The sequence below is a fragment of the Alligator sinensis genome, unplaced genomic scaffold (assembly GCF_000455745.1).
Source record: "Alligator sinensis unplaced genomic scaffold, ASM45574v1 scaffold1675_1, whole genome shotgun sequence".
In the NCBI taxonomy this organism is placed as follows: Eukaryota; Metazoa; Chordata; order Crocodylia; family Alligatoridae; genus Alligator; species Alligator sinensis.
The window spans coordinates 7,516-22,214 of NW_005843086.1; the positions used below are offsets into that span (position 1 = coordinate 7,516).

The 14,699-nt window shown below is 51.1% G+C and overlaps 1 protein-coding gene across 1 annotated transcript; it reads left to right on the forward strand.

Moving 5' to 3' along the window:
* Nucleotides 1–6,717: 6,717 nt before the first annotated feature.
* LOC102379487 (elongator complex protein 6) lies at nt 6,718–14,455 on the forward strand. Its single transcript, XM_006037212.3, has 4 exons — nt 6,718–8,208; nt 10,371–10,563; nt 12,337–12,483; nt 13,301–14,455. The coding sequence occupies exons 1-4, from the start codon at nt 8,063–8,065 to the stop codon at nt 13,427–13,429; spliced, it is 615 nt and encodes a 204-aa protein (XP_006037274.1). The 5' UTR covers nt 6,718–8,062; the 3' UTR covers nt 13,430–14,455.
* Nucleotides 14,456–14,699: the final 244 nt, after the last annotated feature.

Here is a 14,699-nt window from a genome sequence, read left to right on the forward strand (position 1 = left end):
GGGTCTTCATGCAGACTGGCCTGGGACCCCCATGGGCAGGGCATGCTTGGCCAGGCAGGTGAGATGGGGCCATGGGCACGTGGGGAGTGGCATCCAGCAGCAGGATGGGCAGCCAGGGCCGGGATCTGGGACTGTGATGGGCCTACTATTAATGTGTGGATAACGAGGTGTGTTCCCATTCCCCACTGAACCTGGGAGGGCATGAATGGAAGCACCAGGCCAGGTGGGCCAACTTGCTCCTCAGCCTTGTTTCAGATGGACTGATCACTGGGGACTTGCAGATGCAAGCAGCAGGCAAACACATTTCCCGTGGGTTGGTGGTGGCCCACAAGTTCCATAGATTTAATATATTTCATAGACATTAGGGCTGGAAGGGACCTCATCAGGTCATCGGGTCCAGTCCCCAGCCCATGTAACAGAATGTATTTTTTCCCCTGGCCTGGGAATGGGTTTTCCTTGGTGCAGCATTTGCCTTCACAGAGCGGGCTGTAGCATACATTTGCTTTGCCAGCTGGGTGGTAGTGCTGCCTGCAGAGCTCCATTGCCACCTTTCAAGTCCAAGGTCGGCCTCTGCAGGAAGCTGGGGCAGGTGTGATAGGGAGCAAAACGGTGGGGAAACCAGCAGCTGCATGCCAGGTACTGTGCGCGTGTCTGTTCACTGAGCCTTGCCCTCGTTGCCTCCCCTGGGGAGCTGTGAGAGGCAAGAGGACAGTGCAATGGGATGAAGCCCCTGTGTGTTGCCAACAGGAGGGTTGGGTTTGTCAATGCCGCTCGATGATGCTGTGGAAGTAAAGGGCCGTGCCAGAAAGAACAGGCCAGTTCTTTCAAAGAACTCCTGCGTTCAGTCTCACCAAGAAGAGCCGTAGCCAAGGTCCCAAACACGGGTGGGAATGGTTTCCTCCCAGAAATGGGTGCAAGGTGGTTATCAGGCCGTGGCCTCGAACCTGGGGCCTTGGCCTTCCTGGTGCAGCCGCTTGTTGCAGTCTCCCCCTCCTCTGCTGAGCACCAGAGTGGACGTGGGTGGTCAGAACCCATTATCTGGGCCTAGCCACCCACCCGCTCCCTGCCACTGGAGTGACAAGCGAGGGGCAGCTGACCCTTTACCCCTCCCTATAAAAACCCCTGACCCAGAAGAGGAAGTTTCTGGACAACATTTTGCACCCAGGCTGCCTCACCCTTGGCTTGTGCCTCTGCCGGATTCTCCAGCAACCCGGCCTGGGTTGCCTGCAGACCCTGAGTTTGGCCTGACCCTTTGGCTTTCTAACTCACCTCCAGTTTGATCTCTGATACTAGACCCTGCGCCCTGCGTGACCCCCTGGATCTCTGATTCAGTCCCCCAGATGGTCCTTCTGGCTTCCTGGCTCCCCATCACTCCGACTGCACGCTCCCCTCAGATCTTGGTTGCTTCTTGTGACCCTGGGGGACCCCCAGACTAGGCCACCCACAGCCCGGCATGACAGTGATCAATGTGCCTTGATGAAGGGTAAAGCCAGGGCAGATTTAGCACAGAGAAAATAATGACTCTGAATCAGATCCCTACTTCTTCCTCCCAAAGGCCTTCACGAGACAAAGATACCAGTCGATGGTTTCAGCCCTATCAGCTGACACAGATAGAAAGCATTGTACCAAAATCTCCTTTTCTAAATCGCCTTGAACGATTCTTCTCTTCGGCCGTGATGAATGGAGTTCTGTCCTCAGCATTTCAGCTGGGAAGGGACACCGACCGGGCAGATCTCTCTCTGATATCATTAGCAGAGCACGGGTGGCCTGATAAGCACTGAAGGAGCATATTGATCCACAAAGCAGAAAGCACAAAGCTAATGTCTTGGAAATGACTTTGCTTTATCTGGTGAAACCCAGGCTCTTCCCTCCTGCTGGTCCCTGGGCCGGGCTCTTACGGAAGCTTCCAAACCAGGTGAAACATGACAGCTGGAACGAACAGGTTTGAAAGACCGGACACTTAACACTTGCTTTTTTTCTAATAAGAGGAGGAAAAAGAATAAAATGCACTGTGTTGCTGCCTGAACTTTGAGTTTCATAATCGGGGATGGGACGATGAGGTGCATGAATGGTGGGATTAGAAATTGGGAGAGGTAGGGGCTATTCTTGGCTCTGCTGTTGATCTTGCTCAGCAGTTCTGGGCAGATCGTTTCACATTTAGGTGCGTGTGTCTGTCTCTCATCGGTCAACTGAGGATAGCAGTGCATGTCTTCTAGGGGCACTGTGATGGCCAAGTGATGTTTGGGAGAAGTCCAAACTCTCTATAGAGAACGGTGTTGAAAAATTCAAGGTGTAAGACTTTTGATTAAGTAGTAACGTGGATGCTAGCAAAATAGCTGCTTTCTAGGTGCCGTAGTGGGCAGGCAAGAAGCTTCACAAACCAGATGTCTGCTTGTGAGTCTTCTCTCTCCTGGGTCTCCACCTTGGAGGATTGCTGCCGTTCCATCAGGAAGCCAAAGTTGCTTCATAGCCTGCTAGGGTTGGGTATGTGACCAGTCCAAAAGACTTGGTCAGTTGCCCATCAAATACTGCCAAATAACGGTCAAGTATTTTAAACACTGATTTATTAGATCAATACAGAGAGAGACTTTCATCTTTAGCAGCTTGGATGCTTATAAATTGCAAATCCCCCCGATGTCGTTAACTGTTATTGTGAAACAAGGAAATGGAATCGTACAACATTGTAATGAATGCGTATAACAAACAGATGGTAGGTTAGTATCAGTGGGAGCGATATTCAGCACTGAATGGTAGTTTTCCCTGCCTTTTATCCCAGAATCCCGGGTCAGTCCAACCAGCTATGAAATGCTGCAAATGAAATTAAACAGAAATGAAAGGCACAGCAGCTGTAGAGGACAGAAGTTGGCTGTTCTGGTTTGGGTTCCTCCCTCAGCACAGAGTAGCTCCTGAGAGAGAGGGGGAGGGAGGATCTTCACTCTTGTGGGGTGAGGAGCTGTTCCTCCTGCCTTTGCTAATGGATGATACTGGGATGCAAGGGAGGCTGCTACCTACACAAGGGCATTTTTGGCTTTGTGAAGTTTTTGACTGCAGTCAAGTAACAGGCAATCAGTCGACATAGCTAACAGCATCCTGGGCTGCGTTGGCAGGAGCGTCGCCAGCAGATGGAGGGCAGTGATTCTTCCCCTCTGTTCAGCACTGGGGAGGCCACATCTGGAGTCTTGTATCCAGTTGTGGGCCCCCACTACAGAAAGGATGTGGACAAGTTGGAGAGAGTCAGTGGAGGGCAACAAAAATAATTTGGGGGCTGGGGGACAGGACTTGGGAATGAATAGCAGTCTTAAACTACCTGAAGCGGGGGCTGCAAAGAGGATGGAGCTGGACTTCTCACTGGTGACAGATGACAGGACAAGGAGCAATGGGCTCAAGCTGCAGCAAGGGAAGTTGGGGTTAGATATTAGGAAAATCTTTCTCACTAGGAGGGTGGTGAAGCACTGGAACAGGTTACCCAGAGCGGTGGTGGATTCTCCATCCTTGGAGGTTTTTAAGACCTGGCTCAAGGAAACCCTAGCTGGGATGATGTAGTTGGGGCTGGTCCTGCTTGGAGCAGGAGGTTGGACTAGACGTGACCTCCTAAGGTCCCTTCAGCCCTCATTTTCTATTATTCTATTGTGTGGGTGGTCAGTTGAGCACCTGGCTCACCGTACAGCTTGCTTAGGGATGGAACCAATCATTGTTATACAAGATCCCAAAAGATTGTGGCCTGTACGTGCCAGACCCTCTTTCGTAGCATTCAAGAATGCACCAAACTTAGCCTGACTCCCCAGTTTGGAGTACTGAGCAATAAGGTATCACATTAAAACGAGTTTTGCGGCACCTTGTGGTAGACTTTCTGTTGTTTCTGTCTTCTAGCCACTTGCACTGAAGAGGGGACTAATGTTCAGTGTGACTGAATGGTCCATTTGCAAACTTTCACCCTTGTGGAGCAGCCCACATTTCAAAGTTAAATTAGTGCTTTAAAAATCTGGCTCAGAAAACAAGACAGTGGAGAGGTATGTTTAGATGTGGAATGTGTTTGCTTGAGCCTGTCTGAAACGAGTCTGGCTTTTCTCAAGCATCTAGAATGATCCAGTTATGAACAGGCTGGATGTGCTACAAGATACTCAGCAAGAAAAAGTCATGTTGATGGAGAGAAGAAGATTGAACCAGGTCCTGGGAGGCTGGGGTTCTTTCCCTTGCTCTGTCATTGACTTGGACTTCTTGGGCGAGTTGGGGACCCAGCCTTCCAAAGTGGCAGGCAGATGTCAGCAGGAGCCACAGATGCTGGGCCCTTCCCATAACTGGGCTCTCAGGCCTGGCTTGGCTGTGATGTTAACTCAGGTTTGCCCCTGATTGGACACCTGTTACATGTGTGCATACCCGTCTGGCTTGGAGTCAGCAGTGCTTTAAGCTCCAGATAGCAGGACTGCTAAAGGAGAGGGGGCAGGTTGGAGTCCAAGCATTCCTGATGCTGGAGCTGGTCATGTAGAGGGATCGAGTATCTCTGGTCACAGCTGCTGCTCAGAAGCTAACCCTATCGCCATTCGTAGCTTGACTGCTGTTCTGGGGACATGCCAAGCCCCGATCTGTTAATTGAAGACAAGTCCTAAATCTCACTGAACCTAATCCAAGCCTGATGCCAGTCCAAGGAAGTTAATGCGGTTAAACCTAACATCAGTTTAGTCCCTTCTACCTCAGTTTCCACACTTGGGATGTTATGCACCCATGGCACCAAAGGATCACTAAAGCATAATCAACCCAGAGGGAACATGGAATACGGCTCACACCATTCAACTTAACTAAAATCTAATTGTATTAACACATGAACTGTATTAATATTTTCTACATAGAGAGAAAGAAAAACCTTTAGTTCAATGGTCTTACCCAATCCCAGATGTCATTCCACATCATAGAAAAGATGGCCAATCAGTTCCTGAAAGTAGAGGGTGGTCGTCTGTGAGTAACGGCTGTTTTTGGATGACAACACATACCCAAATTTCTTGTTACCCCCCCTTTTATGCTTTTTCTTTAACTTTACTCCTCCGATGACTCTTCATTTCCAGGTCCCATTGATTGATTTCTCTGTGAGCATCATCATACTAGTCATGTTTTTATCCTGTCACCCTATTCCTTTGTTCCAACAAACCCATCATATGCACACATTTTACTTTGATCTTTTCCCAGTGTCTTAATTTGGGCATGCCCTGGACTCCTAATTTAGTCTGTCCATAAAAGCCAGAAATTCAAAGGGCTCTGCAGTTGGGCACTGTCCAGTTGGTCCCCTCTTATCACCTTTCATTAACATATCCAATCATGTCATCCCTTTGATTTAGTTGGTTAGTGCCAAGTTCAGTTAATTTGAGCTAGTAACAAGGGCCACACTGTAAAGGTCTGTTCAAAAAGTATCAAGACGGAATGTGTATTTGTGGTACAAACTATTGGGTGAGGGGGCATGGTTTTGCTGAACATGTCTGGGCATGTTGGGACTCCTCTGGACAAGTTGGCAGCTCATGGTGTTTCCCTGGTTTTCTGTGGCCAGCGGTTGAAGTAAGATCGTTTGTCTCTCACGTCCCCTTTTGTTGTGTCAGAGTGTCCAGAACAATGCTTGTGCGTTCAATTTTTCATGAAAATCGGGAAAATGGCAAGTGAAACATCTGAATTACTTAAAATAGCATTTGGTGTGACACTATGAGCCATGCAAGAGTTTGTGAGCAGTATCGTCGGTTTAAAGAAGGACGATCATTGGTTGAAAGTGATGAGCATTCCGGATGCCCTTCAACATCACAAAATGATGAAAATGTGGCAGTGCTTTGCAGTCTGGTTTGAAATGACAGGCGATTGACTGTCTGAGAGATAGCAGAAGAAGTTGGAATTTCTCTTGGTTCATGTCATTCAATTTTAACCGGCGATTTGGGAATGAAACAATCAGAAAAACGACCAGAAAAGTGAGCGTCCGACTCTTGGATGCTTCACCATGACAATGCGCCTACCCACTCAGCACAGCTTACAAAGCAGTTTTTAGCGAAATTTTAGCCAAACACCATATCCCACAAGTGCCATAGCCTCCATATTCATGTGATATAGCCCCATGTGACTTTTTTTCTCTTCCCTCAACTAAAGAAAACCTTGAAAGGAAGAAGATTTTGTGATGTGGAAACCATAAAACAAAATGCTACTGAGCAGCTTTTGCAATTCCACAAATCGCTGATCAGAGGTGCTTCCAACAATGGCAGAAATGTTGGGAGAAGTGTGTGGCTGCACAAGGAGCATACTTTGAAGGAGATTAAGCTGAAACTCCTGTAAATAAAATATTTAGTTTCCTACAGCATTAGTCTCGATACTTTTTGAACAGACCTTGTACATGCCTATATTGATAACGCTGGCACGTAAGCTCCCTATGAAAGTGAACTCAAGGCTATTCGCTGATAGCACAGATACAAAATGAAACAGAAGAGCTCAAATAATAATGAGGCTATAGAGAAGCAATGGTTAAATAAGGCTGAATATAACAGAAAAGTTCAAATAATCCTATAAGTCACCACTCAAGCAGGTGCAACTAAAGCTGCCCTAACAGAGGAGCAGAGATGAATTCTGACTCCGGCTTGTTTTGATCCCAAGCTGTGTGTGCTAGGCACGCTGACTTTCCCAGAAGGGCTAGAGGGGTGTTGCAACAAAAAACACCTGCCTGGGAATCCATACCAGTGAAGACTTGTGCAGGGGTTGGGTGGGGATGGGGTTGATTGAGGAAGATCTTCATCTTGTTCCAGTTCTGTTTCCGACACATTGCATGAGCTGGGAGTTCCCACTGCATCGGGTTTCCCATCTCTGACGTGGAGGCAATGTTGACTCGCTTCCTAGAGAAACACTGCAAGAGCAGGGAGCAGCCTCCTGGATCACCCTTCCCACTTTCCATACATGTGAGGCACACCGAGCCTGGCAGATCCTGGCTGTGCTGGGGGAGACACTGTTGTCAAACAGCTGCAAGTGGTGTCTGAAGCCACATCCTGAGCAGATAGTACTTGTAAAGTTCCCCCACACGGATGCCTCAGAGGATGGAAATGTGTCCAGGAGCCCTGGTAGAGAAAAACGACGAGCTCAGATGGGGGGAAAGTCTCGGGCCAGGACTGGTTGCCATGAGCCCTGTTCTAGATCCAGGCTCTGAGGCTGGTGTGCGTTTTGATTTCTGAGGGCACCACTTCAGCACAGAAAAACACAAAGTGTTGCTACCCTAGTTCGGAGCAGCAGTCCATTTAGCACAGTACCCAGCAGAAGATGCTTTACGGGGTGGGTATATGTGCAGGGCATGTAAGCCATCCCGTCAGACCCTCCCGAGCATCCAGCATCATTGGTTTTGGGCTCTCAGAGGATACACCCCTGACCCTTCTAATCCCATTGCTCCCAGTAGCCCTGTTCTCCATGAATTTGTCTGGTCCGTTTTTTAACCTAGCTATACAATCTGCCTCTACGGCCTGTTGTGGCAAGGAGTTCCTCAAGTCAGCTACGTGCTGCCTGCAGAAGTCCTTTCTTTTGTTGGTTTTAATCCTGTTTCCTGCTCGTTTTAGGGGTGCCCCCCACTTCTTGTTTCCTGGGACTTGGTGAGTGTTCACCTTGTCCACGTTCTTTCTGACATTAAAGACTCCTCAACCTCCTTTCCAAACGAAGTTGCCCAGCCTTTTCCCTTGCTCCAGGCACAGCTGCTGCTCCATACCCCTGATCATCTTGGTTGCCCTTCTCTGTACTTAATGTGTTGGTTTTCTTCCTCCGGCTGTAAGTAATAATCATGCTACCTGCATCCCACAGGTGTTGCGAGGACACCTTTAATTACTGAGGACTCCTTCAAATAGTGTCATTTAGAGGGGTTGAGCTCCAAAGGACATGGAAAATGTTCAGTACAGTTGCTTCAGAGGGTTTGGCAAAATGCAGGAAGTGGGTACATCCAGCAGTGTGGAAAGCTGAGCTGTCTGTCTCTGCTGCTGCATGGGAGTCAGCTGGGGTCTGGCTTCAGAGTACATGAGATTAGGGCCGGGGTGCACATGGTTATTTGTGTGAGGCCACTGGTGTTGTAATGTCCTTCTGTCCCCAGGGAGTCAGCCTGCCTGCAGCCAAGGAACGGGGACAGCTTGTGTTCCTGGAAGGCCTGAAGTCCTGCTTTGAGGTCCTGTTCAAGGAGGAGCCGCCCACGGGACAACCAAGCCCTCTGCAGTTTATCAGGTAACCGCCTGAGCCTTTAGGAAAAGTACAAGCAGCAGTGTGTGGGCTCAGCACCCAGCCCAGGGACCAATGTAGCTGGTGCCACGTGGCAGCAGTTGCAACAGAGCTCCCTTCTGACTCCTCCTTCCAGGTGCTGCATGTGACGGCAATCACTCTTCAAGTCTTTTATTGGTAGTAGCAACACATGCACTGACCCTTCTAAGTGCAGACACATGAGTCAGTCCAAGCTTGAGATAGTGCCCAACACCACAGGTCATCTGTCCTGTCCTTAGTCACCAGCACCTCTGCTCTCCCCCTGCTGGGACCCGTACAGTCCAGGTTCCCCATCTGAGCAGACCAGGCTTTGGGTCTTCCCCCTCAGCTGCTAGCTTTGCTTTCTCTGTTCTTTGAGACTCTGAGGAATTGGCTTCAGCCAAGACTCATGCCTTTGTGAGAAGCAGCTCCTGTCTGGGAGGATTGCAAAGAATCATAGAGAAGTTGGGCTGGAAGGTTGCTCCCGAGGTCACATCTAGTCCAACCCCCTGCCTGAGGCAGGGTCAGCCCTGTCCATACCATCCTATACAAATCCATAATTGAATCTGTTTGTAAAATTCCCATCAGCCCTGACACAACACAAGGCATCACATATGCACTGGCCACAGAGAAAGCGGGGGAACCACAGCACCCAGTGTCCTGCTTCTACAAAAGGTTGTTAATATAGGCTCGAGAGATCCCAGGTAGAGGCCACACCCCTTGCTACAGAGGAAGGCAAACCTCTGTCCAGTCTGTACCAATCTGACCCCAGGGTAAAGCCCCTTCCTGACCCCAAATGCAGCATTGGTCTGAATTTAAGTGGAGGGGCAAGACCCTCTAGCTAGGACCCTCCAGGGCTGAGTCCCAGCAGGAGTACTGGCACAGCCCAGTCCCCATTCCCAACCTGGGCTGCAGCCAGCACCTAATGCCTCTGAGGGAGGCTTAAAACAACTGTGACATAATAGCAGAAAGGAGGGAAGGGGGCAAACACTACAGCCCAGAAGCCTGGAAAGTCCCCATGGTAGAAGACAGCAGAGCTACACCTAGACCGTCCTCCACCAGTGGCCGTCCAACCTCTCCTTGAACACCTCCAGCAATGGGAAGTCCACAGCTTCCCTGGCAGCTATCCCACCGCTTCCCTGCTCTAACAGTGAAGAAGTTTTTCTTACCTCCTTTTGCACCATGCCTGGCACTGACCAGCCAGTCCTTAGCCCTTCCTTTCTCCCACATGCTTCCTACAAGGTTCACTTGCACGTTCGCTCTGTCTGCATGTGCCTGGGAGGCTTCTGGGCTCTGATCGGAGCAGCCCAGAGCTCTGACAGGCGACTGACTTCCACCTCTGGTTGCTGCAGTACATGGGCATGCTACAACCTTGCCATGATGTGATTCTGGGCTGCAGCTGGACAGGTGGTGTAAGCAGTTACACCGCTGGCTATCTGCTTGGGCTTGCTGTCAGCTGGCACTTTGCCTCCCTGGCACATTAGCTCTGGGCAGTGCATGTCAGGCTGGTTCTGTGCCTATCCCACTGCTGCCTGGATAAACAGGGTTAGATATCTGCAAGGCTGTACGTCCAGCATTCAATTCACACTCTCAAATGGAAACGACTCAGAAACCCTGAAATACTCACTGTGTTGCTGTGACTGTGCCTACCTGGGGCTCTCCTGGTTGCTGAGGAAGGAAGTGGCTCCATCCTGCTCTCTGCTGGGGGCTGAGGGTGGAGTGGGCCCCTTTCCCTGTACTTCTGGCCTGGGGACAGGCTGGGGCTTCTGGCCTGGAGACAGGCTGGGTGAGCTACTGGAAGGGGATCCTTAGAGGGAAACTTTCTCAGATGCACAGGGCAGTTGTACAGCTGCAGGGGCCCCTACAAGACATGGGACAGAGCTTTTCAGTAGTAATAAGCTATTCCTGTCTCTCTGTGCACTCTGCAGTGCTCTTGTCTGCACCCATGGAGAAATGAGCGTGACAGAAGCAGTGTGTCACGGCTGCATTGCACTAGCAGTGCTTGTCCCAGTGCAAAGCACCTTTGCATCAGATACAGCTGCTTTTTGTCACAGAGGAGGTCATGCTGCTTTAGTTGCACCAGCTTCTAATGAGAGCAGGGCCAGTACAGCAGGCGCACCAGGCCCAGGGACACTTGTCTTCTCTTCCAGAGAGGGTGGCTCTAACCTGAAAGCCCTGTACGAGTTTGTCCGCACATCCCTGACGCCCTCGGAGAGTGATTCCTGGAAGTGTCCTGTGCTGCTCGTGGATGATGTCAGTGTCCTGCTCAGCCTGGGCATGAGGCCAGTGGATGTGTTGGATTTCATCCATTACTGCAGGGCCACCGTGTGCTCTCAGCTAAAGGTACGGCCGGACTTGTCTGCTCCCCCTGCCCACAATTAGAATCAGAGAGACGTGGGGCTGGAAGGGACCTCTAGAAGTCATTGAGTCCAACCCCTGCCTAAGGCAGGGTCAGCCCTGTCCAAACTAGCCCAGACAGAAGTTGAATATCCAGACTGCTTCTCAGCGGCATTCTTCCCTTCAATCAGCGCTGCTTTGCCTGGGATTAGCAACCACTGCTTTTCCTCCACGGGGCAGAGCTGCTGCCTGCTGTTGGGTACTAATGAGCTGAGTGGGCTTTGCCCTTTGGGATACTGATCCAATTCCAGCTCAGGCATGGGCCCAAACTCCTTCTGCAGTTCCCATTTGAATTAGTCAGAGGTATTTCAGAGCATCACCATGGTGCGAGAGTGGGGTTGGCCTCCAGCCGTTAGATGTGGCTCTGTGCTGTTTAACATCCGCTGTGCTCCATGACACCAGGGTGTTTTTTGGTGGCCAGGAAAGTGAGGTCTCCCCATCCCTGCTCCAGGACACTGAGGGATAACTGGTTATTGGGGCAAAGTGATGTCCTCTATGCAGATGGAAGAAAGAAATATTTTTCATCTCTTCTTTTCCCAAGCAAAGAGTTGGTGGGGTCTTGAGGGTCAGACATGGGATTGGCTGTACCTCAGCCATACCGGTTACATGTCTCCGGCTCTTCTGACAGCAGCCTGAACTGAACTGTTCTCCGTAGCATCTTGGATAGAGCAAGAGACTAGATCTTGGGCATTGGAAAACTTGTGGGGGACAGGGTGACCTTCAAGCACCTGAATGGGGCTTCTTTAAGGGTAAGAATGGATTCACTAGGCAGGACACTGAGGGGAGAGCAGGATGTGAAACAGCACAAGAGGAGGTCTGGAGGCTGGTGGGGAAAAATCAGCACCCACTGCTTTTATAATCAGTATTGGCTGCCCTGGGGAGATGGGGGAGAGTCTGTTACAGCTGGATCAGGCCTTTTCATTAAAAAAAGAAAAAAGCCAGCAAAAAATATGTTAATGAACAGGTCAATGTGGGCTGAGGCAGACTTACATGATCTGGAAGTAGCACTGGGTTGTTCAAAACTCCCCCATTCCCCACCCCATCTCCCACAGCATGACTGATGGGAACTATCCCCCCGGCAGTGCCTCTCTTCACAGAGTCAGAGAAAAGTCGGCTGGAAGGGACCTCCAGAGGCAGGATCACCCTGTCCAAACCATCCCACGCAAATCCATTGTCAGCCTCTTAGCAAAACAACACAGTCAGCCCTGACACAACACCAGGCATCGCCCCTGAACTTGCCACAGGTAAAGCAGGGAGGCCACAGCAGCCAGTGACCTGCTTCTATAAAAGGTTGTTAATACATGCTCCAGAGATCCCAGGAAGAAGCCACACTGCACTACAAAGGAAGGTGAAATCCCCTCCAGTCTGTGCCAGTCTGACCATAGGGTACAGTTCCTTCCTGACCCCAAATAGGGCTAGCTCTCTGCTTAGTGTTTCTGAGGCTTTTGAATCTGCTTACAGATCAGTGCAGCTGGTAGCAGCTGCTTTGTAACACAACCTTCATGTATTTTTAGGCTGGAGAGAAGGTGTTATGTAACCTGGTTCTTTTCCCACCTCTCTGATTCAGGACCCAGACTGGTGTGGATGCAGTGGAGCTAGGGGGCTCGGTAACTTAGGACGCGCTGTGTTTGTGCGAGTGCAGGTCCTTTATCTCCTCCCATGACCTGGAGGTGACTGTCAGCAAAGGAGTTAACTGCTCTCTGGCACTCTCTGCTCCAGGGGAACGTCGTAGTGCTGGTGCACAGCAGTGAGAACTCGGATGATACAGAGAATGAGTTGGTCGTGAACGCCCTGTGTCACCAGAGCAACCTCATTCTGTGGGCAGAGGGGCTGGCCACCGGCTACTGCAAAGACATCCATGGACAGGTAACTCCTGGGAGAGTTTGCTCCCTTCTCTTGCTGATGGATGACACGTGGCAGTCAGGAAGTTCCCATGCAGCACAGGGCTAGAGCCCTGGGGTGGTTTGTATTGCAATAGGCTCTGGAGAGGTTCCAGCAAGGACTGCTCTGTCCTGTAGAGCAGCCCTCGGGCTGTCCTACTCAGTACCCTTGACAGTAATGGTGTGGTGGCACGGTAATGACGTCCCCTCCTCCTGCCGTGACCTCTTGGGAGAGGAAAGAGCCATTATACCAGCTCTCCGCTGATCTCCAGGCTTCACCCTGCTGGCTCAGATCCCCTGGTATGGTGCAGCCAGAGCAAAGCAAGGCTCTGACCCTGCAAACTTGCTGCGGGAGGCACGTGCCATGAAGTCCGTGCTGCTGGGAGGGGAAGGTAGGACAACGGGGACTGAGGCTCTGCAGAGACCACCTGCAGCACAGCCTGGGCTGCTCCTCTAGCACAGAGGTGATGGTGGCTGTGGTATAACATGGAGGAACTTCTCTCAGCAACCTCTTCAGATGACCCCAGGCCTGGTTTGGAGGCCAGGAAGGGCAGAGCACTATTGAGGACTCAGTTAGCTGCTTGGCCTCTGCTCAGGCCACTACCAGCAAAGGTGCCTGCTTTGGTGACTGCAGGGTGATCCCTGGGTTGGCAGTCACAACCCTTCCAGCCAGGCCAGTGAGGGACTTGAAAGGCTTTTTAGCCCAAGCTGCATCGTTGACATGTCAGGCCTTTCTCTTGGGGTGATGGGGCTGTGACGGCAGCCACAGGAAAGCTGCTCCCAATCTTGTTTCTTGTTTGCAGCTGAAGATCATTCCAAGGCGGCCAGCAGAGCTGTCCACAGAGAGGGATCTCCCCCGAACCTACCAGTACAAAATTCAGGACAGGAATGTCACGTTCTTCGCCAGAGGGATGTCCGCGGCCGTGCTGTGATCTTGGAGGCCTGGGGCAGAGAGGACGGTGGTGCTTAATACCTGGGAAAACAGAATGTGGCAGCAGCTCAGCCCAGTCCCTCTCCCATCACTGCCCCCAAACATCCTGATGCAGCCTCAGCCCTGCTGAGATCTGTCTGGGTGCAGTGATTCACTTGGCTGGTGCTTGTTGTGGGATCGGAGCCTAAGCCCATTCCCTCTGCCCTGCCCTCGGGCCGTGTTCCAGCCTCAGGGAACTGGGAAGAGCAAAATATACTGCAGTGATCAGTGAATTCCAAATGCAGATACATCGGGCGGGCAGCTGCCATCTCCAGGCCGACACTGACTGTTTGTATTGCAGAGAGGACTGGGTGTCTGTGGTGCCAGGCGCTGGGCACATGGGGGCTAGTCGGTGCCCTGCTGCACTTGCAATCCAAGGCCTTCCTTTCATGTGACTGCTAGAAGTTCTGGTGGCAGAGAGCAGCTGCTGGGAGGAAGCCCACAGCACATGTCTTCTTGAAGGCTCTGCATAGCTCGTTAGACCTGGGCAGCTTGGCTTAAGCAGCTGTGCTGGCAGGGCATGGGAGGCACCTTGGCAGGGTGTGGGGTGCACCCTGGGAAGCACCAGCTGGCAAAGGGGCTGCAATAGCTGGCAGAAAGCTCAGCTGAGTCCATACAGCTGGTCCTTCCCTGCTGGCAGAAGAAAGGACATGTGCTGCTGCAACGCGGACACGCTCATGGTTGGCTGCATCGACCCCTCTCTCCCCCATCTGGTTTTGTCTAATTCAAGTGTGGGCTCCTCACTTTATATTTCTCATTTTGTATTAAATACAGATCCTACTGTTCTTGGCCCACTTTCTCTGCTGGAGTCTCCAGCCAGTTTTGGAATGCAAGTAATTAATCCTAGGCACCACCAGCATCTGTCTGAGAAAACCCTGCTGGGAGCTCATCACTCACTTGGCTTTAATTTAAAAAGTTACAAGCAGTAAGTTAACTGATACTGTGATGTGACAGCTGGGGGGTGGCGAGGGCTTGCTTGAGCAGAAAGGCCAGCTGTGGGTAGAAGACACTGTTGGTGTTCTTGGCGAGTTCCAGCCACAGTCCCTTGAGTCACCTGGATGTTTCTGCTAAGCTTGCCATCTTAAATCCTCCTTGGTGGGCTTCAGAGCTCACATCCTGGTGAGATGAAAGGAGCAGAGACTGGAGGGCAGGTTGCTTTCTGGTCCAGATGCAGACTTCCAGTGTCGGCAGCTGCATCTCTGCTGCCAAAAGGGCTGTTCTGTGGGCCCTGA